Source organism: Macrosteles quadrilineatus, unplaced genomic scaffold (genome assembly GCF_028750875.1).
Source record: "Macrosteles quadrilineatus isolate MER2022 unplaced genomic scaffold, UCM_ALF_1.0 Scaffold_9__3_contigs__length_116548681, whole genome shotgun sequence".
Taxonomy (NCBI): domain Eukaryota; kingdom Metazoa; phylum Arthropoda; class Insecta; order Hemiptera; family Cicadellidae; genus Macrosteles; species Macrosteles quadrilineatus.
The window spans coordinates 66,172,612-66,199,310 of record NW_026542602.1 but is presented as its reverse complement, the minus strand read 5'-3'; the positions used below and the strand labels follow the sequence as shown (position 1 = coordinate 66,199,310).

Here is a 26,699-nt window from a genome sequence, read left to right as displayed (position 1 = left end):
ATGGAGATGAGTGTAGGATGAGTGGAGCGATCTTGTAATCTTGTTAGTGACTAAGACCGACATTCCTTAGACACAGCTGTTAATTAATAGCCCAAACAGCTAATGGCAACTAAGGGACATACAGTTTATAGTGGAATCCGAACCACATTATTGCCTTGGTATAGGCCTATACGAATTGGTCTACTTAATTATCAGGATAGTACTGGGGAGAGTCGTAGTAAGTACTCACTCGTGCGGACGTTAATCCACACCAGGGAGTGTCGAATCCACAGTGCATGCCTATAAATATCCACAATTCGTGACCTCCTAGTAGCTGGATTACAGGACGACGCCACCCGTCCCAGTCATATTGATTATTTCATTTGATAAACTTAGGCCTAGGCCTATATCAAGTTTGGTTAGTTAGGGTAAAACCTAACCTAACTAAAGGAATGAAATATTCAAAATACGGGTAGAGTTTGTTGGCTGGGCTATGCTAATAAGTATAGATTGAAACTATCGATTCGATTAGTAAACCTTCATGTGATTTAAGTGCAGCCAAATATTTTTACATAACTTAAACAAATTCTTAAAGTTGACACTGGGTCAGTGGGAAAAAAAGACGGGTACAGTTTCTTAACTGGGCTATGCTAATATCGATTGAAACTATCGAATTGAAAATAGGGATTGATTAATAATCGACATTTTTAAATATATTTATTATCAAATTAAACTATCTTAACCTAACCTAACCAACCAAACTTGCTGATGGTGAAAAAATCGCATGAAGGTTTACTAATCGAATCGATAGTTTCAATCGATATTAGCAAAGCCCAGATGAGAAACTGTACCCAAAGAGGCTATCCTAATAGCCTAGGGATAATGCCTATTCAAACATTTGCTACAATATTGCTTGATGATCCAGAATTAGCCTACGAATAAGCTGTATCTTAGGTTCTTGTTGGTGACTTACCTAAGTTAGTGTCTCTGATAGGACTAATGTTATTAAGTTATCATGTTGATTAAGTTTTTTATCCTATTCAAATTAATTTATTTCACATTATTCCTTAAAAACTATACAGTAGTTTGTAACACTCGAGTCATCTATTTTCTTGTAAACAAGGAAAGAAATAAACAAGGTAAATATTTACAATATAAAAGTTTTTAGTCAATAAAGGTCGATGTCCATCGGATTCGGAATTCGGAATCATTGCGACTCGTGAGTTGAGGAACTGAACGATGAATTAGAACAACTCCTTTTCAATAGTAGCTCCGAAGAACGGGAGCTTGTCGATATACTGGGACTATTTCAGTGTCGACAAAGTGAAACTATTTCATTGTCGACAATATGGGATGTCGACAATTTGTGGTGTCGATAATTTGCGACGTCGGTTATTTGGGATGTCGGTTAGGTGGGAATATTCCAGTGTCGACAAACTGGGAATAATTCAGTTTCGATCAATTTCTAGGGTTGTCGATATTATGGAACCCACCCGACGATAGAGAGTCTCCCATAATCAATGCCATGACCAAACAGAAATATTTTAATTAATATAAAAGGCTAATATATTGACAAGGCTGTGGCGAAGAGAGAGAGAGACACACGGATCAAATTGCTTCGTTTCTTATTCTTCTCGCAGAGGTGTAAAGATGGCGTCGAATGACTACATCACAGAAGTGGAGATACAACCGGACATTCAAGAGATTGAAATTGAGAGTATACAGTGTGATATTCCTTGTGAAACTGTTGAAACTACTATAGAATGTGTAGATGGACAACCTATGATAGCATTACAGCCTTTACCGGACCCTGGAAGAGAAGAAATAATTTTACAAACCCAAGAGGAGATAGTAGGGAGTGTGGATCCTTTATCTGTTTATGACCAAATTGCAGTTCAAACAGACAATGATATTTATGTAGAATCTAGCCCAGGACCCTCCAGAAGAGGTAGAAAACCCAAGAAACAAGGTAGATTTCGTACAAACGATCAATACGTGGGTGATATGACTGAAACAAAAACACGCAAGTGGGAACAAAAACAAGTTCAAATAAGGACTTTGGAAGGGGAATTTTCCGTTACGATGTGGGCTTCTGGTACGGACGATGGTAAGTCATAAATTATTGACATTATCCTTCGATTCACCAAAGAATTATTTGTGATTCAAATTAATTTTGTGTCAAAATTGTAGGCTATGTTTCCTCTTCTGTTACTCTTCCATCAAGCACCTTACAATGGCGATGAACAACGGTCGCATCGCAGTGCGGATCAATAATGGACCATTGTCTTTGTCTGTGAAATAATTTATTGTAGTTTACTTTGTTATTAAATGTATTTCTAAAGTTTGTTTACTCGGTTTGTTTTGATTACGAACGGCCATGAAAGTTACCAGGGGGCTGCCATTATTATTTTGCAATATGGCTCCTTTATTATTGTAATATGGCCGCTATGGTGTGATGGCGGAGGGACGCCATCTTCATGCTGCTCTCTCCATGTCGAAGTCTGGTGCTATGCTGAGCATAACTTGACAGCCTATTTCGATGGATCTATTTGGTCAATTTAACAAAATTGACTTAAATTGTTCCCCTAATCCACTTGTAACGCTTGAAATTCATTTAAATTACTTTTTAAACTTATTTTACTGTAAATATGTAGACCCAATAGGGCCTAACTTATATTCTGGAAATATAAGTTAGGCCTACCCTCAATTAATTGTTTAGGCCTACTACAAGTTCTAATTAGGCCTAAAGGCCTAAGAATATACACAGCTGCTACTTTTAACACTAACTTACTTGTGATGAATAAAGCTGGCTAATTTAACGTATGCCAACTTTGTCCTAACTTAACCCTAGGGTTGCCCTGATGATTTGGATGAATGGCCATGTTATTTTTTAGATTTTGCCAGGGTTTTTTATTTGCAGTGTCTCTTTGTGTAGACTAAAAGGAGATTATCCCTTTGAGTGCCAACGTCAACGGGGAACCGGACGTTTTTAAAACGAGCCAAAAGTGCCGACGTCTGGCAGACCGGACGTTTTTAGAATGAGCCAAAAGTGCCAACGTCCGGCTGACCGGACGTTTCGTAATGATCGAACAGTTGTCATAACAACCGAATGGATTCTCGGATTCTTTTAACCCATATATTAACATTGAGTCGAAAGTTACTAGATGCGATACATCGATTTTCGTTGGTCGAAATATCGAAAATTCGATTTTTACGAAATTTTAACCTAAAAATCGCCAGATCGCGCTCGGCATTTTTAGCGCGACCTTCGGGAAAAATCATCGGCATTTTTTGAGCGTTACTTTTATTTCTCGCCTGGCACTCTAAGGGTTAAAATAAAACAAATTGGCCTACTGTAATAAAATCCATGGGGGTACTTTTTTGCTACAGTTGAAAAATTAAGTCACGAGTTTAAGTTAACTTACAACTTACTTAAGTTAAGTTAACCTTTAAGCAAATTAGGTAAGCCTGACTAACTTAACCCTCCGAGTGTCACTTGTCGAAAAACCGACTCATAACACACTTTGTGTAGTGTCACTTGTCGATTTTTCGACACACAAACATCGCTTACGGCGAAGGCTCTATGACTGACTGAATCGGATTTAACTGGATCGAGTTAGGTATCGTTCTTTTCAGCAGATTCAGAGCTTTCTCCTGATGTCTGTTTCTTCATTTTAGTTCCGAAAATATTGTAGCAGACAGCTGACGTGCGTATTTGTAAACAGCTTGGTTAACCTCGCACCGATGACTGATGTGTTTTATTAAATTTATTATTGTTTAGTGTTAAAATCATAAGTAGTGATATACGTGGTGCATTATAAGAAGATTTAAGTTAAGTGATTTTGAAGGGCTGGTTGATGATCCTGAAGAAGTAGGTGTAAATTATCAGCCAGATTCCTAGCTAGGGCCTATGGTTACGGTAGGCTATGCATTCTTAGCTAAACGCTAAGTTATGTACCGAAATCGGTTTTTTGCCCATAACTTATTTATTTGATAACTTACCTCACTATATGATTATATATTTGTAATCCTCATTAAATTTAGAACAAAGTGGCTATTTTCAAATATTTATAGGCCTATATGTAACTTATACAATTTCATTGAGCGCAAACTTATTTTTTTTTCAATTTTTCCAAAATAATTTTTTTTACATAGGCCTACCTAAAAAATTTTTTTTGAAACAAATGTTCCTTATGTTTTATGTGTAATATTGAAGCCCATGATTTTCCAAACAAAATGGTTTAAAGAACAGTAGAATTAACATTGTTTTTAAGCTTCTCAGATCCGTTTTAATAAAACCTTGCAAATGCGCAAAAAATAGGCGGACATTAAGGCCTAAACTATGGACACTCGGAGGGTTAAGTTAAATTTTTCATGTACCTAAGTTAAGTTAACTTAATTTTGGTTTCACATAAATTTCAAATTTAGAGTCCTCTTAAAAAAGTTTTAAAAGTTATTTTCCCACAAAATTGAGAAACAAAAAATCCAATATTAACTTAACTTACAGTAGACTCCCTTTTATCCGGACACCTTTTAACCAGACATCGGTTTAACCGGCGGAAATGTCATCTCTTTAAACGGACAACTTTTATCAGCACATAGGTTGAACCGGACTTGATAGGCAGGAAGTGGGCGGTACTGAAACGATCGTTCTCGTGGGGAAGATTTGAGATTATTTAGCGATAACGTGTATAAACACAATGCTCTCCTAAATTTGAGTCAAATGTTTGGGTTGCATGCATTAAACTGGTCCGTTTTAACAAGTTTTTGGGGATGTCGGTTTAACCCGAAAAACTGTTATCCGGGCTGCCCTCGGTTCCGAGCGGTCCGGATAAGAGGTAGTCTACTGTACTCTTAATTTTTTTGGACATTTTTTTTATTTTCCTTAGGCCTACCGGTACTTACTCTTACTCCTGTGGCCATTGAAAACCAAGGCGGTCTTTGGCCCCACCAACCATGTGCCTCCAGGATCCTCTGTCCTCTGCCAGCTCCAGGTCTGCTCCCATATTTACTCCTTAGGTCCTTTGTAATCCATCTCATAATTGGCCTTCCCAATGGTCTCCCTCCCTCTGGCGCACCGGTACCTCTTTATCACTTGTTTTATCATCTTCCTTTCACCTCTGCGTTGAATGTGGCCCAGCCACCTCAACCTTCTACTCTTATCTTAACACGTTCAGTGCAGCAGACAAAAACGTCATTTTCGGATTCAGCGTAAAATTTAGGTCATTATGGAAAAAAAATCTCACTTTTGCGACTAGTCACGACGTCGGAATAACAACATAAATACCCCCGCCGCAGCAAACCTGCAGACTTAGCGAATTTTCATTTGCCTCATTGGATTTACACTAAAATGTGTCTCCTTAAATATATCACATATTTATTCCCTATTTAAATAGAATCAGTTTACCGAGTACTTAGGTTTGCTGCAACAGGGAGGGTAAAAACGTGTTTTTTAATGTAGCCTAGGGGAAAATGTTAATAGGTACTGTAGTTTAGTAAGAAATTAATGTATTTTCCAAATTTGATCAAAATATGTTCATAAATTTAAGCAAACTACAACAGTTGACTTATTCTCCATTAAGAATAACATGGAAATTTTAAAATTACAATTTTTTTGAATTGTCTCCGTAACCCTTAGGCGCATAATAACGCTTCGATATACTAAATTATTTGTTTCTTTAAGCTCTACATAGTTCGGAAAGTAATTGTGAAATTTTGTGTTTTTAGGGTAAAGTGGGAAAAACCTATTTTTACCCCATAAAACCCTCCATAAACCCCCGTTCCCATAGTCCTATCATGCTGGTTCTTGATCTCATTCAAGTTTATCCTGCTTTACACCTTTAAACCAAATTTCATCAAAATCGGACAAAAATTACTCAAGTTATCGCGTTCACGGACACACACACATATATATATATACATAGCCTACATATATAATAATTTTAACGAATGGTGTTTTTGGCCTCTGGGGACATCAAAATGAAAAAGTAAATCGGTCCCGGGTCTAGGTCTTACCATGCCACCTACGGTAATAGCTTGCTTCCCTATAGGGAAATTCGCTGAAAAAAAATATTTCCGCTTAGTAAATAGGCCTTGTGGTACTTCTAAAAAGTGGTACCTTGCCCAAACAGTACGTAGCTGTTTAAATTGCTCTATCTTTCTTAATATAAGTTTGTTTAGACTTAACTTAGTTTAATCCAGACTTGTACTAACTAGGATGATTTGGATTCTCAATTTAATCCAGATTAATAGGGTTTACTGTAGCCTACTTTTAATATTTAGTTAACTCAGCAGAGGTTGACCTGAATTGAAAACGTGAGGAGATGAACGTTGGTCTTTCCAAACAGGTACAATTACAAAGCCATATTTCAGTAAGCATCATATTTTAATTACTGATACTCTAAAGTGTAACAATAGTGTAAAGTACAGTCTAACCTTGATATAACGAACCTCGATTTAACAAATTCCTTGATATAACGATTTTTTTTTAATCCCCTAGAACTCTCCATAAGACACGATGTATGTTGTACCTCTACAGAACGAACAACCTATATCAACGACCTTGATTTAACGAATTTTTCATGATCCCGGTTAAAATAAGACACCTCAATATAGCGAATTCATCATTGTCAGAACAATATGAGTATTGATATATCTTAATTTGAACTGGCATTGGACATGCTATCCCTAGTCAACCCAACAAAGAATCAGTGCCTCTTTCATTGAACATTTAGCAATATACGGATGATCCATGTAGTTTTGGCGTTACATTTGTCAGGTTTACAAGCTGGCAAAAAAACCATCTGTTAGTTTTGCAGGCGGTCTTTCTGTCACCTTGTAATAATTTATACTTTGTATATATTTTATGTAGTTCTAAGATATTAAAGACCTTAGTTCATTAAGTGAGACATCAAACATAATATCTACCAATATTTTGTTCTACTATGATTGTGTTTAAGAAGTTTTTTTAAGAAATTCAATACCTCAAGAATTTCTTTCAATAATATTTTGCTGCTTAAAAATTGTAATTTATTGCATGTTCAGTTATGATTTAGTGTCAAGAAACTCGAAATCATGGTGTTAATTTTAAAGGATGTTTTTTATTGCCTTTGAAAACAAAATAATGTTAATAGCGTGTTTTTTTTTAAATCATGTGAATGTCCAAAGTCTACACTGTAGAACCAACTTTAAATCATCTAAATTTCAAATATTCTATTCGTAATTTTAAATATTTTTCTGAGCAATTTGAAATCAGAAAGTTTCAAGCAGAGGGTATATGCTGGTTTTAAAACACTAATGATTTGTATATATCACTATAAAATAGTAGATTTAAGCTATTATTCTTTAAATTTTGCCGTAGATTTTATTTTAGTGGTTGTTTCCAGTATAAAATCTGTGGGATGAAAAGTATCGACGATATATTTTTTCTCTTGTACATTTTTGTAACATACTGTATTTATGTGTAAGCTAAGGATTTACAGGTAAATGTAACCCCAACTGCTGAGATTAGTAAATTTCTACGTGAAAATAAATTAATATTTTTGTCAGAATATTGTTACTGTTACATTTTCTTGAAAGGAGGTTTTAATACAAAAATGTGATATTTATCCTTTAACACTGCTCGGCCTTTATGCTATCAACTCATTCACCGTATAGAAGCTGAAGCCGTTCAATTATTTATGTAATTGAAGCTCCCCTGTAAATAACATGTATTATGTTAATAGTGTAATTTAAATAGAGTGAGCTAATTGCGAAATTGTGGTAACCAATATTTTCTTTGTATTGTATACATTACTTGTGAATTAAACTTATTTTCATGATTTTTGTAAGTTATGTTGTTACTGACCCTGTTAAATTATTTTAATACAGTCTAACCTTGATATAACGAACCTCGATACAACGAATTCCTTGATATAACGAATTTTTTTTAAATCCCCTAGAACTCTCCATAAGACACAATGTATATTTTACCTCTACATAACAAACAAACCATAACAACGACCTTGATTTAACGAATTTTTCGTGATTTCGGCTAAAATAAGACACCTCAGTATAGCGAATTTATCATTGTCAGAACCTCTACATAGCGAATTTAACCTCTACTTAACAAATTGTCTGCGTCTCTCCCTCGATACAACGAACCCCCCACCCCCAATTATTGTTTTTGAAAAATCAGTTTCTTCATCATATGAAATGGAAAGGTGACGTCAACGCTTGCGCTAACATTCGTCTGCTCCGTTTACACATCCCTGTCTGCTGTCGCCGCTGCATGCGCGCTATGTTACAACTGAGAACTGATTTCATTCACTGAGGACTGAGACGACGTGTAACGTTAAGTAAAATGTGATTGGGTGATAAGTAACAATACACTTTAGACCTATACACTTTTATAACGACTTGTAAATATTTTTATTATTTTCAATATACGATTTGTTTAAGGCAACACCAATGCTATAGTTGATGATTATTATTAGAGTATTGACATTCCTCTGTTGTGATTTAAAGCAGTACTGTAGCTTACCGGCCTATCACAAGCAGTAGCTTACAAAACTGTAAAGATTTGTTTTGTTCTTTGCGTGCTTTATTGCTATACAATACAGTGTTTGGCTAGGTTTTAGGTGGGTTAGAGTAAGCTGTGATTTTAAACTTACAGTTTACACCTGTACTAAGGTCAATGACTAGAAATGTTATGATTGCGCAATATTAAAGATCCCTACCCTTTGGTACCCCAGATAATCGAGGGAACTTTACTATGTAAACACTGTACTGTAAAGTATTGTAGCCCATGCTACTTTAATTGTGTTTTAATGAGGTCAAATCCCGACCTATATTGACTGATGCTGGTTCTGAACCTCGACTTAGCGAAATTCCTGCAAACCTAACCTCAATATAACGAACCTCGTTTTAACGAAATCCTTGATATAACGAATATTCAGTTCGGTCCCTTCAGATTCGTTATACCGAGGTTGGACTGTATTTAATTTATTATAACCTTCTGAACATGCTTATGAAAAAAATCATGAAATGGGCAGTAATAAAATCATACACCTTGCATTGTATTTTTTTCTTCTCATATAAATCAATATGTTGCATCAGAAGGTTTTTTATGTATCTATAAATGATAAATATATAATATGATAAAAACTGTAGCCTACAGGTACCGGTATAGTAAAAACTATGATATGTGATATGGAAAGCGAAAAGGTACTTCTTGTCGGGACCGCAAAAATTGTGAGATATTTTGTTCTCCACTCCGAACTTTGTTGTAGTTCTTTAAATTTCCACTAGAATGCAGGTCAATTCATTTTTTGAACTAAAGTCTGTTAATAAAGTGAATATTAGAAATGGGACCCCTTGTCACTATGTGCTAAGTGGCGTCCCCATCTTAAATAATTGATATGGCGAAATATCATTGAGCGACAAGAGGTACCTTTTCTCAGACCGTGCATTGGCTAACAAAATTATTTATTTCAACCTCATAGACCTTTGATTTGATATTTTAACCAATACTGTCCTATTCTATGTTAATTGAGGTATACAAATTGATAAAAACCCTACAATCAGTGGACTATCAGTCCTACTCTCCTTGTTAGGTTCCACGTCTGGGACATAATACTTCTCTATGGCCCAGCACATAATTTAATGGCAATATTAATGAGTTAAAACTGTATCCAATCAACAATTAAAAGAATAATATGCATTAATTTACTAAACACGAGACGACGCAAACTGTCTTATGAACCGGTACTTCCATTACACCAGAAGACACAAAGGATGGAATTGACCAGTACATGAAAAGCTTTCGCTAGGCTGAAATAAAGAGGTGAAGTATGTCACAGTGTTCCTAGAATGTGGTGTGTTGTGCACTGTAAAGGCTAAATATAATTTTTATTCAAAAAAAGGTACTAAAGCGGTCATTTGGTAGCTATATGTGCTTTCACAGGTTAACCATAACATATCTAGAATCAAGATATTACACGATAATTTACCACAGTAAAATTATTTATTTTTAAAACTTATTATAATGGTGTAACATTTCGATCTTTTTTGCAAACACCGTCAGAGATGTAACCTCTTTGTTGGGGGTACAACTTGGCATAACATTTTCTTCAGAGACCTCACTTTTTTTAACTTAGGGTTAAGTCATGTTTCAACTCCTTTTCCAGTAAAAAATTATGTACTCTTAAATAATTGCAATTTCCAATAGACGAGTGCAGTAATCCAGACCCTGATCCGGACTATGAAGACTACATGACAGATCGCAAAATACCTCAAGAAGGCATTCCTGGACTAGATCTCAGCGACCCTAAGCAACTTGCGGAATTTGCCAGGTTAGTTGTAGAAAATCATGATTTTTATAACATGAACCAATTATGTTGTACAGCTTTTTCAAAGCTTTGGGCCTATATGATGTGGAGGTAATCTATTTAACAATGTTGAAAATATCTAAATATTTGATCAAAATAATGCTCACAAATGTTTGTTTTTTTATCCATCTAGGATCCAAAAAGCTTTGATCTTTTGGCGCTTTAAAGAGTCCTCGGAGGCTAGCGGCCATCTTGGGTAGTTTTAAACAGCTGTTGAAGAGTTAATTATCATCCAAAGATAAACAACAAAGTGATTATAATGTAAATATCTAGTATACTGTGAGATTAGAAATGGTGGTTGTTGTTTTGAATGTATTTCCAAGGGAGTCCCCATGGGAGCCAACAGCCATCTTGGATTTTCCCGCCATAAGAGCAATGTTAATTTTGTTATTTTCAAACAGCCTCTGAAGAGCTATTTTTACCACCTCAAAATATTTGTTCAAATAGCAAAGTGATTGTAATTTATACTAGGGGCCAAGAGAGTTTGCAGTTGGTGGTAGCCAATAGCAAGACTAGACTAGCGCGGCGTTGCAACATCGCCCGTTCACTAACTATACTCAACAACATTATTTAACAATATTTTCAATAGTTTCAAATCAGCTGTTATTACACAACCATACGGTACCATATTAGTTTGGTTGTTAGGTACCATATTAGTTTGGTTGTTAGGTAGCTGGATTTGGCAACATGGCACTGACCTCATTGGCTCCTTCGAAGTGGATGTAGTGTTGCAGAAAGTCAACAGTGCCGGAAGGCCAAATAATTTATTCTTGAACCGTTAGATAAAAAACAATATATTTTGTTGTAGCGTTAGGTCACAACAAGTAAAGTCAGTACTAAAAACGTAGGCTGTGTATATGAGTTTGACCTAGCCTAATGGGATTTTGTCCTAGTGAACAGTTCCTACGAGAACAAACATTTGATCAAACGATATATTTCGCTGTTTCAATATGTCAACAGTACCATTAGGTAAAAAGTACATTCTGTTCAAAACAATGATAGTCCTCTCGATGCGTGACTTCGATAATTTCATGTTTTGGCGTACCTATTTAAAATTTTGCTAAAATGTTAATAATTAGCAAAGAGCTTCTTGGTTAGTAATACTTGATGAGTAGCTGTATGGAATTTAAAACTATTTATCGACCTTATTAATAAAAATTTATTCCTAGCGGTATGGTAAGAATAGTGTTAAACCGTGATGGTGTAACATGAAGAAGATAGCATGCAAGGAAGTTTTTTTTTATTTTTGGTTTAGAGAGGTTTTGTCTGACGCAAAGTTGTTGCCAATAGTTTGATGCATAAAATAAATTTTTTTGAAATTTTTACAATTAGTGGCTCAGTAGATAACTTGGGTTGAAAAGGGGAAGTTTAGCATTTCACATTTTTGGTCCGTTAGCGTGATAACTATTGCAAGAATGATCCGATTTTGATCAAATTTGGTACAAACGTGTAAACCTACGTTCATTCGAAAGAGGTCGCGAACCAACATGATCGGACTATGGGAATGAGGGTTTATGGGGGCTTTTATGAGGGAAAAATTGAATTTTCCCATTTTTTGATTCTAAAAAGATTAAATCTCACAATTTCTTTCCAAACCATTTTGTAGAGCTTAAAAAAAGAAATAATTTATATTTATATTTGTGATCAGGAGGCAAAAAACAACAGAAATGAAATAATTTTGTTCGTTGAATTGTTGTATGCCTAACAGTTACAGAGGTATTTCACACTATTTTAAATCAAAATGCCCATGTTATTCTCATGGAGAATAAATATATGACGAAATTTCGGGTTGAGAGACAAAATTGAGATTTTATAGTACGTGATTGTCGTCTCACCTGAAATTCTGTCACACCTTAAATCTGTCCAGATAGCTTAGCCTACTATGAGATAGTCCAGGGCTCTAACGTGTTCGTTAATTAATTATCGTTTCGAGTTTATTGGCTCAGAATATTAATTACAACAATAATGCTTACAATGTTAAGCTTACCTTTACTAGTGCTCATCATAGCCACTCGAAAAATATATGAAGCTAAATTTAGAATTTTGAATAAATTATCGAGAATGCGGATGACCTAATTAATTAGAAACTTAACTAAAACGTGATTCGGTCGTTATACTTGGTAATCACCAAAGTAAACGTGTCGGGAAAATTAGACTCGGTCGATCACCAGAGTCGATACGGGGTTTCTTGAATCAAATTTATGTAGTACCGTTCGGGGTAACGGAATAAGCACTACGGATATCGTTCTGGCAACTTAAATGATTTCCGTAGCTGGTTAAATACAAAAGGCAGTGTGCTCGTACGTGAAAAAGCGTGCGGGTTGCGCGCGACTGCGGCACAATAAAATAAAATAATAAAACTTCTGCAAAAATGTGAATAAACAAAATAAACTCGGTAGCACACTAACCTGATGCCTTAGGACTATACCAGGAACGGGGGAAATCTTTAACAGACCAGAATTTAGTAAGTCAGGACTGTTGGATTTATCTCCAAACAGCAAGCGTCTTGACGGTTCGGTAGCGGGTGGACAACTGATCATGAGGTCCGCTCTTCTGGTCCTTCTTCGCCATCGCCCCTGGCGGCGGGGTAGGTAACTAGCGTCATCCCCTCTACGATGACGTAGGACCCTTGCCCCTACGATGCCGCTGACAACGCGGGCGCGGCTTACCCCGAACGTAGAAAATTATAATATTTAAAATGAAACTTTTAAAAATCGGGTTTTTACCCCTCGACGGGTTTTGGGTCGTTACAAATAAACTGTTTTAGTTTACTTGTTTATGGATATATTATAATCAAATTAAAATTTTTTGTTTATTTCATACTGAGCTATCAACATTTCAATAAAAAAAAACACCTCGATACCTTCCCTGAAGCAGCAAACTTGAGTACTCATTCCAAATCAAGTATTTTAAATAGGAAATGAATCTGACAATTTTAAGGGAATGTTTTAATACAATACAATACAATACAATATTCTTTATTGTTAATTCGTCAAGAATTACAATAGTGAATTGTACATGTTAATTTCCATAAAATTCCTTTATTGAGTAGAAGGGTCTTGCGATTAGCCACTTCTTCAACTCCTGGTGTAGCTTGTTGCCAGTCAGGTCTCTCAGGTAGTCAGGTAGATGGTTCCTCAGTTTAGTAGAAATGCAGCCAGGTAAATCTAAATTTTCTTAGTCTGCAATTAGTACTATGTGCCAAATTAAAAATAACGGTTTTATAAAGATATTAGATTTTTTATCAGAGTTGAAATTTATAGGTTAAATTAACATGAATTTTTGAACAACTGCTCAAAAACCTAATTGCCCAACAACATTCAGGGCATTTTTGTAAATACAAAAGTTGTTCGTTGTTCTGTAAGCAACATTTATTGTAATAAGTGTAGGGGTGTGCGATGCATCGAAAATGCATCGAAATTTCGATTCGATTCGATTCGATGCATCGAATCGCGATTCGATTCAGTGGTGGTCAAAAAACGATTCGATTCACGAGGGAGTCAGTATCCATATACGAAAAACGCCTGCAGAAAGTCAATGCAATACCCGCAATACAGGAGCGCGTTGCTGTTGCGTTTCCTTTACGAAGGCGTTCTTATTTAATACATTCTTTGCATTAAATATAGCTTTAATTGTTTTATATTTTTTTGTTTTGACATTGCAAATGATTAGAGGTTTGTTTTTTGTCTTGATGTAAGCAGTGTGTGAAATATTTTACTACTGTGAACCTAGCCAAAACAAGGTAGGCAGGGTGTCCACATTCTGGAAAGTCAGGGATAGTCATGGAAAGTCATGGAAAAAAATTCTGGTCATTGAAAGTCATGGAAATAGGCAAAAAGTCATGGAAAGTCATGGAAATCTCCAATGATGGATGGATTTCAGGGGTCCTTTCAATGATCTAGTTGGCCGTAACCCCGACTATTGTAGCATTTTTCCGAATTTTTCACAAATGTACGACAGTTCAAGTTATACAGTTGTCTTAGTTTATGGGTTTTAAGGTTGTATTGTCCATTCTCAAGTTTCCGAATTCTTGTCAGTAAACAATATCCTCAACAGTTTCCAATCTGGATTTCGTAAATATTACAGCACTGAAACAGCGATGCTCCATATAACTGATGAAATACGATTTGCTATGGATCACAGCCAATGCACTATTTTAACCTTATTTGACTTCAGCAAAGCTTTCGATACTGTAAATCATAGCATTCTTCTAGCCAAACTCCAACTTTTAGGTTTTTCTGATAATTCACTAAAATGGATGAGATCATATCTTCAGAGCCGAAAGCAGTGTGTATGTCATGACAACTTGACGTCCGACTGGAGAAATGTTCCCTGTGGAGTTCCTCAGGGTTCAATTCTTGGCCCACTACTTTTCACTGTTTACATTAATGACATTAGTACAGTACTACACCACGTAAAGTTTCATTTTTATGCTGATGACCTGCAAATTTATTCTCATTTTAAAGTCAGCGATATAAATGAAGCTATAGACATGATGAATCACGACATTGACAACATTGTTCAATGGGCAGCACAGAATGGACTTAGACTCAATCCTGACAAAACAAAACCAATCATTATAGGTCACTCACGTTTACTAAACAAACTTGAAGAAGACAATTTACCAAAACTCACTGTAGATGGAATTACTTTGCAATATCAAAACAGAGTCAAAAGTCTTGGATTGCTGATGAACCGCACATTAGACTGGACTGACGCGGTGGTAGATACTTGTAAAAGAGTATTTGCCGCCATTCACACAATCAAGAAGATGCAACGACTCCTTCCTTTTCACATTAAACTCTTACTGGTCAAATCACTTGTGTTTCCACACTTCAATTACTGCAACACTGTGGTTAATGATATGACTGTGGCTTTGGCAACAAAACTACAACGTGCACAAAATTATTGTATTAGATTTCTGTTTGACCTTAGGCTGGACGACCACGTCACACCTTATTACATAAATGAATCAATTTTGAAATTAGATGACCTCAGAAAACTCCGAATACTTTCAATCACTCATTCGGCTATCAATCTTGGAATTCCAAATTACATTGCAAAGAATTTTGAATTTTTTAATGAAAGAGGTGCAAGGGATACTCGCTCTGGCTCGTCTACGTTGCGCATTCCTCGTCACAGAACAACTATTTATAATAAATCATTTGTAGTCACAGCATGCCGCCTATGGAACTCTATACCCGATGCCATTAAATCCATAGAAAACCGATCCCGACTGAAGGCGACACTGAAAGAATATTATCTCAACCGGATGGTAGTGGCGTGGCGGGATGGCGTGCGTTAGGCTTAGCTGCTGCAAAGAGTGTATGTGTGTGTGACTGTATGCTAGGAAAATAAATGTATGTTATGTTGTTTATTATTAATTATGTTACGAAATGTGTATTTTACTTTTGTTCATATCATGTATTATTGTTATTACTATTATTATTTAGAGGTTAACTGTAAGAAAGGACCATGAGGTCCTAAGTTCGCCTCAATAAAGAAGGATTTTCATTTCATTTCATTTCATTTCATAGTTCATTGTTGTAACTGTTGTTTGCCATTGTTATCTGTTAATACATATTTCAGTATTTTCTGTCCAGGCAGTATTATTCGTGTGTTTACGGTATATTATAATTTTTGAGTAAAGTTCGTGAGTCATGGAAATCAATGGTTAATGGTCATGGATAGTCATGGAAAGTCAGGGAAATTATTGACAAAATATCTGTGGACACCCTGGTAAGTTACTCCAAAATCATTTTAAAAATAAGTCTGAAAAATTGTTACTTAATACTTAACTAGTAAGATTAATGTTATAGACTGATTCATTTGGTATTTTTGTTAGGTGTCTGCCGGTCCCCGTCCCCGAATTTTTGTTGGGGCAAAAGAAAAAAAAAGAATAATTTATTTCCAAAGAAACACTCTTATATTATTATATCTATTATTACAGAGGAATTAAAATGTTCAAATGAGAATTAAAAATTAAGTTGGCTCACGACCTTTAAGAATAAAGACACAACAGAGCAATTGCCGCACTGCCACTAGCCAGAGCCAGGTCTAGTCGTCTACTGATAAGAGCAACAAGACAAAAGCCGTGACGCAACACTAACAGTGCAAAGAAAACAAAGTCAAAAGAATAGAAAGACTATTTATCCAGACATACTAGTATAATCATTTATTGTTTATTCAATACCTAATTAAAAATATATTTTATTATTTTACATAATAAATTATAAACAAAAGAAATATCTGATATAGTGAACAGATCTGTATCTTGGTTAGATGGGGTTAAAAAAATATATTTCTAAGATCCAATACAATATTTACAACTCACAAATTACATTGAATTAATTTCTTTGAAAATAATCTCTAACAGTTTTGTGTTTTTGAATAAAGAAATATATTTCTTTGTCTCTACTTCCTTGTTTCATCACTTGCATTTTGTCAGCAATTGAAGCAACTGGGTAGCAACCGGGTGGTGTAAGAGGGGAGGGGGAGGGTCTATGACCTTGAATTCACAGATCGTTGCCCGGGCCTGGCTGGTGAGACTGATTCATTGTTTTTGTTGACATACTACTACCCTTCCTTAAGAGAAAAAGGCCCTGCTGTTCCAAAAACATTGAGGGTAGTTTAAAAACATTGACCTGTGTTGCCAAGGGCACTAGGCTAGAAGATAGCATTTAACTTTATTGTCTCTTGATTTAATATTATTTTAATCTTCTATATATTATTTTAGAGTTACTTTTCGGGTACCTAATTAGTTGTGATATTGTTTGGCTTTATTTTATGGATTTTTAACTCTTTTCATTCATTAGCTATCAAAATCAGTTGTTTTAGGATTTTAATCTCTTGCAGTAGGTCTATACTACTGTATGACATGATATGCATTTTTTAGTCCTTATTAATTATACCATAAACAATGTTTGTATGTTATTTACTGTTTTTGAGTTTTATAGGAAATTAGTTTACACAATATCTTTTCTTCAATGAGTTCTCCACTTGACATGTTGCTTCTAGCCTATTACTATTTTAGGCCCTATAAAAATAATGCCTAGGTAAAGCTGTAGGCCTACTGATGCCAATAATAATTCTTTATTTATGATGATGTAACAAATAATGTAAGTGTGAGGTTATTATACTAAGGAGGTTAGGAGGCAGGGAATGAATGATACATATTGCATGGTGGAAACATATTATTTTTATTTTCTTCTTGCTTGCAGTCCTGAAGCCGGTCCACAGGCCCTAAACTTGTGATATGTAAATTTATTTCTTAATGGTCTTTTTATATTAAGTTCCATTCAAATTTGTTGTAATTTAGCTACCGGCACCTATTTAGTTATTTAAACAGTTATTAAAATGAGAATGAATGTCTTGATAAAAAAAAATATTTTCTTCTTTCTTGCAGTTGAGCCAATTCAAGTAAAAATTATGAAATAGGCAAGTAAAGCAGCTCACTGGTATTTCCAGCAGTTATTCTAATACATATGATTGAAAATAAATATTTTTTCACCTAAAATTCATATGTTAAGTATGAAATAGGCCTAATACCACATCAACAAAAATTTGTATTACACAAATGTGATACATTTTAATTATTGTTAATCCACTCAATTGACAATTATGAATAGAAAAATACCGTATTGCTTCGAATCGAGTTGCATCGAATCGAATCGAAAATCTTTTGAATCGAATCGTTGCTTCGAATCGAAAATTTTTTGCTGCTTCGCACACCCCTAAATAAGTGTAACTCGCTATATATTACCGTTTTCGAGATATGAGTTTCATGTAATAAATTTAATGTAATGATTCTCAGGTTATGCCCACTCTGCCAAGCTGGCACCCACGTGAAAAATGATAACGCGCATAGAACCTACATGATCCCTTATGGTGTTTTTCTATATATAAAATGCACACAGGAACCCTTCTAGCAAGTGGATTAATAGGAATTGAAATTAAATAATATCAAAGGATTTTTATTAATCAATCCAATTGTTCATAACTTTATTGGAACACAATTAGCAGTTTTAGTTACTTTTGGATGACAGGTAGATCAAATTAGGTGATAATAACTTTTTAAGTTAGGTTATTGAAAACCATTATGATTGTATGGTGTACTTAATCATGTGTTGTCTGAACTGGATTTGCTTAGAAAATAACAAATACTACATTATGCTTAGTCGAAGGTTAACACTCTTTTCTTTGTTTCTCCACTCCTTGTAATATTTTATCATTGCTTATGTTCTCTGCATTTTTCAAGCTCTTATCATTTATCACTACTGTGTTATTTTAAAATTTTTTCTTGTTTATTGCTTTTGCTTGTTTCCTTTTAACAATCCCGCTTGTCCGCACAATAATAACACTGACTGTTATTGCAGCACCCCTGATTGTTTTAGACCAGGGCACAAAATGAAGATGAAGAAGCCGAGCAACGACATGATCGACCGTACGATCGCATGTCCACACAAAGGCTGCACCAAGATGTTCAGGGACAACTCGGCGATGCGCAAACACTTACACACGCACGGGCCGCGCGTCCACGTGTGTGCGGAGTGTGGGAAAGCGTTTGTGGAGAGCAGCAAACTCAAGAGGCATCAACTGGTTCACACGGGGGAAAAACCTTTTCAGGTACTTACCATAATTATTTATATTAATATAAAATGGTTTTAGGCCACCATTTATTGATATGGTTTACAAAAAAAATTCGAGCTAAGTTTTTATTGGGTGAGGTTCACCAGCCACATTTTAGCATGATTACGCAATTTTTGTAAATTTTGTGTTGATTTTCCATGGACTCTTAACGGATTTTGGTTTTTATGGGGTATTTTGATATTATTTTTTTACTGAGTACTAAAGTTTAACTAAATAAGTTGAGCATTCTATAAAGGTTAAAATAATAATCTACTACCAGGATACAAGGCTATTGTTTTCTATCATTGTTGTTGAGTGGAGATTTTGGCTTGACAGTAACGCAAAATTTGAATTATGTTGTCACTGACCACTTTGCTAGGGGAGAAAAACATGCTATTGTGGTGGAGAATTTAGTATTGTAGTGGTGACGACTAAGTAGTTTTAACACATGTGACTTTAATATACTTGCTCTTACTGTTGAAGACAAAACATTGATTATAAACTTTGTTTTTCCAGTGTACATTCGAAGGGTGCGGTAAACGATTCTCATTGGACTTCAACCTCAGAACACATGTTCGGATACACACAGGAGACCGACCTTACGTCTGTCCTTTTGACGGCTGTAACAAGAAGTTTGCTCAGTCTACGAACCTCAAATCTCACATTCTCACCCACGCAAAGGCGAAGTAAGTGTTTTTTAGTGCTGTAAAACTTGTTGCATGTATTGCCAAAATGTCAGACTTGCACTATCAGTCTATAACGAATCAAAAAATTATAACCCCCACCTTTCACACTACACTGTTTTTACTGTACGGCGAGAAAAATGTGTTACACTATCACAATAAACATAAACTGTATCCAATGAACAAGCCAGATTGTAAAATAAGAAAACAATGCAAAGCCGCTCTATTTGCACTGACTGTTGGGCTCCTGTGTGACAAAAAACTGTGATGTGTGAAAACTCTTGGCAAAATCTGTATATCGTGTGAAAGGAGCGTTAGGTGTATTGTAGTCTCCATCTGAATTTGTCTAAGTAGGTAAAAAAAATCAGGGTTTTAGCGGTTTAAACGGGTTCTCACCAGCATTACAAACAATCCGTAGATTTTTTGTGGCACCAGCATATGCGTGTTACTTTATAAATTTGTACACTAATGCACATATAATGGCCTCAGGAACAACCAGTGACTGATGGTTTGTACGATGTGCTACAGAAAAGTGAGGTTTGCTATCAACACACGAGTGTGTGACATTTGACAGTAAACCTTACTACAGTTAGAGAAAATTATAACAGTTTTTTGTAAAGTTTTTTTAGTAAATAAAGTAAAAAGAAGGTTAATGGAAGAATAAGCTGATGCAACTTGAGTTCAGAATTCATGCTAGTAAAGCTAAAACATTTACTGGGTGAGTTGCATATGATACTCCAGTAACAAATAGTCTATTCAGGGTACGTAAAACACAACCCATACGTTCAATCACAACACTATTATACACTATTTTTGCACAGCAAGTTAACTTAGTTTTTTTTTATTTTTCAAGAGGTAGCGTTTTTGAACTTTTTTAGTATTGATTGTAAAAATGTAATGTGAATTATTTATGTTTATGGCTTTATGATAGCTTTGTTGAGGCCCTACTTAAGACATTCAAATGCCTTTTTGAAAAAAAATTTCCATAAGAGTGCTGGTAAATTTACTGATCTTCAGTATACTTTGCCAAGCCCTTTTTGTAAACAACCACTTTCTAGTCTAGAAACCACCAGCTTATTATGTAGCATGGTAAATAGTTGTAATAAATTCACTTTAAAATATTCATTTGATAGAATTCCCTTTATTATCCATGTGAATCTATACACCTACCAACTAATGCACATATAATGGCCTCAGGAACAGTCAGTGGCTGATGGTTTGTACGATGTGCTACAGAAATGTGAGGTTTTTCAACAACACACTTGTGTGTGCAGTTTGGTAATAGCCTTACTACAGTTATGACAGATAATCGGAGGGAGAAAACTACTGGAAACTACTTCAAATCTACTCCGATATGTCGTGTTTGTAAAGAGCTTATGGTAGAGTGTTATCAGACAGCTGGGTTTTATATCAGAAAACTAGCAATTTTATAGCGTTTCTAAAAAACTGTCGTTTGATCCTTGCACAACATGCCTACCAATGCCTTTGGCAATGGTCTGAGGAATTCATCAACAGCCCTGTATGTGCTATTCACAAAATACAAAATTTTCACCAACTAATGGTTTGCAGGCCTCGCAACCCCATGAACCACCGACCCATGCAGATGGTCAACCCCGATGAGATGCCTCAGTTTGTACAGGTAGAGGTGGGGGATGTGGAACACCAGCAGTTCATCGTGTATGCTGATTGAACTCGTCTTTGGTAAGTGGCAACTGACCCGTTAATCTTAGGTCCCTAGGTAGGGATTGTGTGATACTTTATATCAGCACAAATTACAGTTTGTTGCATTATTGTGATTTAAGTAGGTAGTTATTAAAAGAATTTTGACTTCAGTAAAAACCCGCTAATCAAATTCCGTAATCTGACTAAGGAGGACCTGTTATAGAAAACAGAAATATTAGTAAACATCCAATGAGATGTTTGTTGAGGTTATGTTTTATACCAAAAAGCCACAACATTTTTGTTTACGATAGAGTGAAATAGTAATAATTTAGTGATAATTTTGAGGAGAAAGATAGATTCCAAAGCCAAGTTGCTTTTTTTCAGGGCTGTGCGAATAGTTCGAAAAACGAATCGAATCCGAATCTTTTTAGAGATTCGATTCGGATTCGAGAACGAATCTACTGTTTCTAACTGGATTCGGATTCGGAATCGATATTCAAATTTACTGGTAAGAGATCCGGGTTCGGATTCGATATTCGAATTTCTTGGAAATAGATCCGAGTTGGGATTCGATATTCAAATTTACTAGATTCTGATTGAATATAATTTTCAATATAGTTTTTTAGACACTAAAAAACTACTTGTGCACTCCGATTCGCTGTTGACTGGTTCATGTTAGGAACCTGACCAACTTGGTGTTAGGCTTTAGGCACATTAGTGTAGGTCGCATTTGAACCCTATCTTGGCTATCAGTAAACTTAACCTCACAGTGTTAGTTGTTACTTGTAATAGTAATGCAGACATAGGCTTGTGTGGAGGATTAACACCGAGGTGTATAATAGGCTGGGCCTATGTTTTAGACTACACAAATTGGTAGTCCATCACTTTTAGCGAGAAACTTAGGCCTAGGTGGTATGCCTAACTTATGCCCAATTTTTTAGTTTCAAAACTTCAAATAGGTAGGCCTAAATTTCATAACTTTTTTATTTGGTCCATTTCAAGAATTTTTTTAAGCAATTCCCTAAGTTATTTAAGCCCCAGAAAATGTGGTCTAAAAATGTGAAAATTGGTACTGCTGACTTTCCTCGGATTTGGATTCGACTCTGAACAGGTTTAAATATTCGGATTCGATAACAGCTTTAAATTTCAGATTCGGATTCGATCCAGGTTCGATAATGGCTGTAAATTTGAGATTCAGATTCGACTCGGGATTAATTAAAATATTCGGATTCGATCCGGATTCGATAAAATCTGTACAGCTATGATTCGGATTCGGATTCGAACCAAAATTTCTGGATTCGCACAGCCCTGCTTTTTTTCCTTTAAAAAACTGAGAATAAAGATAATAATTTAACACGTTGACTGGGCATGTTAACTCGTCACCCCTAGTGCTTTCTTGTGGCACGTGACGAGTATACTTGTCAAAGCGTCATTTACACACTATTGTTCCATTTTGAGGTTAGCCACTGCCGTGAGACGTTTCAATTGCCGCTTATTGTGTCAGTTTTATACTTCAATCTGGTATAATTAGTTTTTTTAGATCTAACTATTTTATCTGTGGTAGGTACTGTTACTTAAAAATTTATCGAATGTGGGGTTTAGGCTTGGAATTAATTATATGAATAGAATAACAATAATGAATATTCTGTAGCATTGTAGAAGGAACCTAACCTCAAAGTTAATTGTGCTTGAACTCTTTTTTGCGGTATTTTTTTATTATATCCAGTTACTTTCTTACTTTGCCTCGTTGCATCAAGAAAGAAAATCACAATGGTGAGAAATGATCATGATGTTGCCGCAAATTCGGAGGTCCTGCCAATTGAAAGAAATAATTACGGACTTTGCCGCGATCACTATGTATAATCACGGGTATTGCCGTGACCATGGTAAATCATCACAAAAGCCTCTCAAGATATGATCACGAATGTTGCCGCAATGCTATTTGATATATGTTGCCATTTGATTTTTTTATTTTAAGGGCTACCAACATGACAAAAAAAAATAAATTTTTGGTAAAATATTATCATTAAAAAAATTATTTAATGTGACATATAATTTTAAAGCTGTGTTTACCAGGATTACAAATTTTCAATCAGAATAGAAAAATGTTTAGCAGTTTCAAAAATACAGGGGTTTACTTACATCAATAGACAAAAAATTCACAAAAGTGGCTGCTATTTTGAAACGAATTGAGATACAGTAGAACTCCAATCATCCGAACTCCAATTAACCGAATCTCCAATTATCCGAATCGCTTATTTCAACAATTTTAAAAACGTAAAGCTACAGTAATAAGTTTTGCAAAATATCAAAGAATTGTTATTAAACACATTTAGCCAATTTTGGACTTTGATGGAACAATATTGACTTAATAACATGTATAGAACACTTGTACTATGAGCATTGTAAACTGTAAAAATGTTCTGATTTAAATTATTATTAATTAAAAGTTCACTTAGTACCGAAAATGAGGATTTTTCTTTAAAATCCCCGGAATTCCGGTAAAACTCCGATTATCCGAATTTTTGATTATCCGAATGGGGTCTGGTCCCTATTGATTCGGATAATCGGAGTTCTACTGTAATTGAGTTCTGTTTCCACCAAAATGTTGCTCTAAGCCAGGACCTTTCTAAAAATGTACAATGAGATATAGGTTGTCGTAAGGAATTTTCGAGATTCAAACCCATGACCTTAATATTGAGATGTACTTGGATCATGTCCAAAGTATTAATGGATTCTTCGTATGTGATTTAGGAGGCAATAATTTTATTTCGCGTTTTAGATGAAAACGTACTCCTGTAAAAGTATGCGTACGGGTGGTCTGCCGCTCCCTCACCCTGTAAAATATCTTGTGTGATTCATAATTTCGTATTTTCAGAATCTTAAGGACAAACAGACTGAAACAGCTGTGAAGTGAAGCACCATGTTCAGTTCCAGTTAAGAACTATGAGAGAAGATATTTTATACAACTAGCCAGTAGCCTCTAGGCATCAAATGTCTACGTTACGTCAGGATTTCTCCAAAATAGAATTCAGGATAACTAAGTGAATTTTCTATTTTGCACTGAAAAGTGATGTTATCAATAATAAGGTACCATTTATTGAAGTTACTCTTGGAGATTTCCTGATGAATATATTACAAAGATTTAAAAAATAACGTCAAGCAAACGTTTTCAAAACTACTCTCTACTTAGAAAGCACGTTTTGTTTCTATTAAAATAATACCTTTACCTTTTGGTTGCAATTCAATATTTACAAACATGTTTTAAACTCTGTAAATACATAGTTCTAAACATTTTAATAGTTTACAGTGTATTTTACTGTAAAAAAAGGAAATCATTGAAATAAAAAAAAAATTAGAAATACATTGATTACAACTAGATATTAAATTATATACTTGTTTTATGAGTATTGATACCTTAATTTGAACTGGCATTGGACATGCTATCCCTAGTCAACCCAACAAAGAATCAGTGCCTCTTTCATTGAACATTTAGCAATATACGGATGATCCATGTGGTTTTGGCGTTACATTTGTCAGGTTTACAAGCTGGCAAAAAAACCATCTGTTAGTTTTGCAGGTGGTCTTTCTGTCACCTTGTAATAATTTATACTTTGTATATATTTTATGTAGTTCTAAGATATTAAAGACCTTAGTTCATTAAGTGAGACATCAAACATAATATCTACCAATATTTTGTTCTACTATGATTGTGTTTAAGAAGTTTTTAGCAATACCTCAAGAATTTCTTTCAATAATATTTTGCTGCTTGAAAATTGTAATTTATTGCATGTTCAGTTATGATTTAGTGTCAAGAAACTCTAAATCACTGTTAATTTTAAAGGATGTTTTTATTGCCTTTGAAAACAAAATCATGTTAATAGCGTGTTTTTTTTTTAAATCATGTGAATGTCTTAAATCATGTGAACACTGTAGAACCAACTTTAAATAATCTAAATTTCAAATATTCTATTCGTAATTTTAAATATTTTTCTGAGCAATTTGAAATCAGAAAGTTTCTAGCAGAGGGTATATGCTGGTTTTAAAACACTAATGATTTGTATATATTACTATAAAATAGTAGATTTAAGCTATTATTCTTTAAATTTTGCCATAGATTTGATTTTAGTGGATGTTTCCAGTATAAAATCTGTGGGATGAAAAGTATCGACGATATATTTTTTCTCTTGTAAATTTTTGTAACATACTGTATTTATGTGTAAGCTAAGGATTTACAGGTAAACGTAACCCCAACTGCTGAGATTAGTAAATTTCTACGTGAAAATAAATTAATATTTTTGTCAGAGTATTGTTACTGTTACATTTTCTTGAAAGGAGGTTTTACTGCAAAAATGTGATATTTATCCTTTAACACTGCTCGGCCTTTATGCTATCAACTCATTCACCGTATAAAAGCTGAAGCCGTTCAATTTTTTATGTAATTGAAGTTCCCCTGTAAATAACATGTATTATGTTAATAGTGTAATTTAAATAGAGTGAGCTAATTGCGAAATTGTGGTAACCAATATTTTCTTTGTATTGTATACATTACTTGTGAATTAAACTTATTTTCATGATTTTTGTAAGTTATGTTGTTACTGACCCTGTTAAATTTGTTAAATACAGTAAAAAAGGTAAGGAAAAAAACTTGAATTGAACTAAACAAAATTTTATGGTTTATTCTTGTAATTTGTTTACAGTTTCAGTTTCTAGTAAAAACAAACAAATAGTCTAAAATTTGATAAAAACATGATAAGGAAAAATTGGCATTGAAGATGAGCATTTCCACATGTCACTTTTTATTATTACTTAAGCATACAAAATAATAGGTGCCTCCTATTTGACCCACTTATTTTATTGTTTGGAGATTTGACTGTCTTTTTAATTAAAATAAATATGAGAAATCACTTTGTTGTACTTGCGTTTAGTCTGTCTGTCTAACCGGCATGGCAATGGTAGGCGCAAGCAAGTTAGCGACGTCAGACGGGGAAAATACTAGAGATCAAGTCAATACCATAACAAGTCCTACACCTATGACCAGAATGTCTGAATGGACTGATTCAAAACAAAACTAATGCCGTGTTTACACCAGAGTTAGGAACATGTGTTTGTTTACAAATATGTTCCTAAAAAACCAAGAAACACTTTTTTTACCGATGTTGGAAACAGTTTTTAGTGTTGATTTTTTGTTCCCCATCAGAATTCGGTAAAGATCAAAGGGTGTTCCAAACATGACTGAGGATACATTTGTTTTGGAATAAATGTTTCTGTACTTCTACGCTTTTAACAATACTACCTGCTACTCCCCGCGCCTATACCACGTGACTACACTCCGCGTCCCCTCCCCACAAGGACCAACCTCCGGGACGGTGATTAAATT

At 34.9% G+C, this 26,699-nt stretch overlaps 1 protein-coding gene across 2 annotated transcripts; it reads left to right on the top strand.

The window, feature by feature from the left end:
* The first annotated feature begins 1,628 nt into the window (after positions 1-1,628).
* On the top strand, positions 1,629-25,905 carry LOC129002269 (transcriptional repressor protein YY1-like). 2 transcript variants are annotated; one of them, XM_054429948.1, is made up of 6 exons: positions 1,629-2,086; positions 10,187-10,310; positions 18,740-18,971; positions 19,491-19,660; positions 21,227-21,358; positions 24,198-25,905. In XM_054429948.1, exons 1-5 carry the CDS (start codon positions 1,630-1,632, stop codon positions 21,345-21,347), a joined length of 1,104 nt encoding a protein of 367 aa, XP_054285923.1. In that variant the 5' UTR covers position 1,629; the 3' UTR covers positions 21,348-21,358; positions 24,198-25,905. The 2 variants fall into 2 exon arrangements, with proteins under 2 accessions (XP_054285923.1, XP_054285922.1); XM_054429947.1 differs by having other exon boundaries at positions 18,722-18,971.
* The last annotated feature ends 794 nt before the right edge of the window (positions 25,906-26,699 follow it).

Bases quoted from the DNA above. Each gene is read 5' to 3' on its own strand.
- LOC129002269 (XM_054429947.1), top strand. From the start codon at position 1,630: ATGGCGTCGAATGACTACATCACAGAAGTGGAGATACAACCGGACATT. The intron at 10,311-18,721 runs GTTAGTTGTAGA...CTGTTATTGCAG, and splicing joins CAACTTGCGGAATTTGCCAG to CACCCCTGATTGTTTTAGAC. The intron at 19,661-21,226 runs GTAAGTGTTTTT...AATGGTTTGCAG, and splicing joins CTCACCCACGCAAAGGCGAA to GCCTCGCAACCCCATGAACC.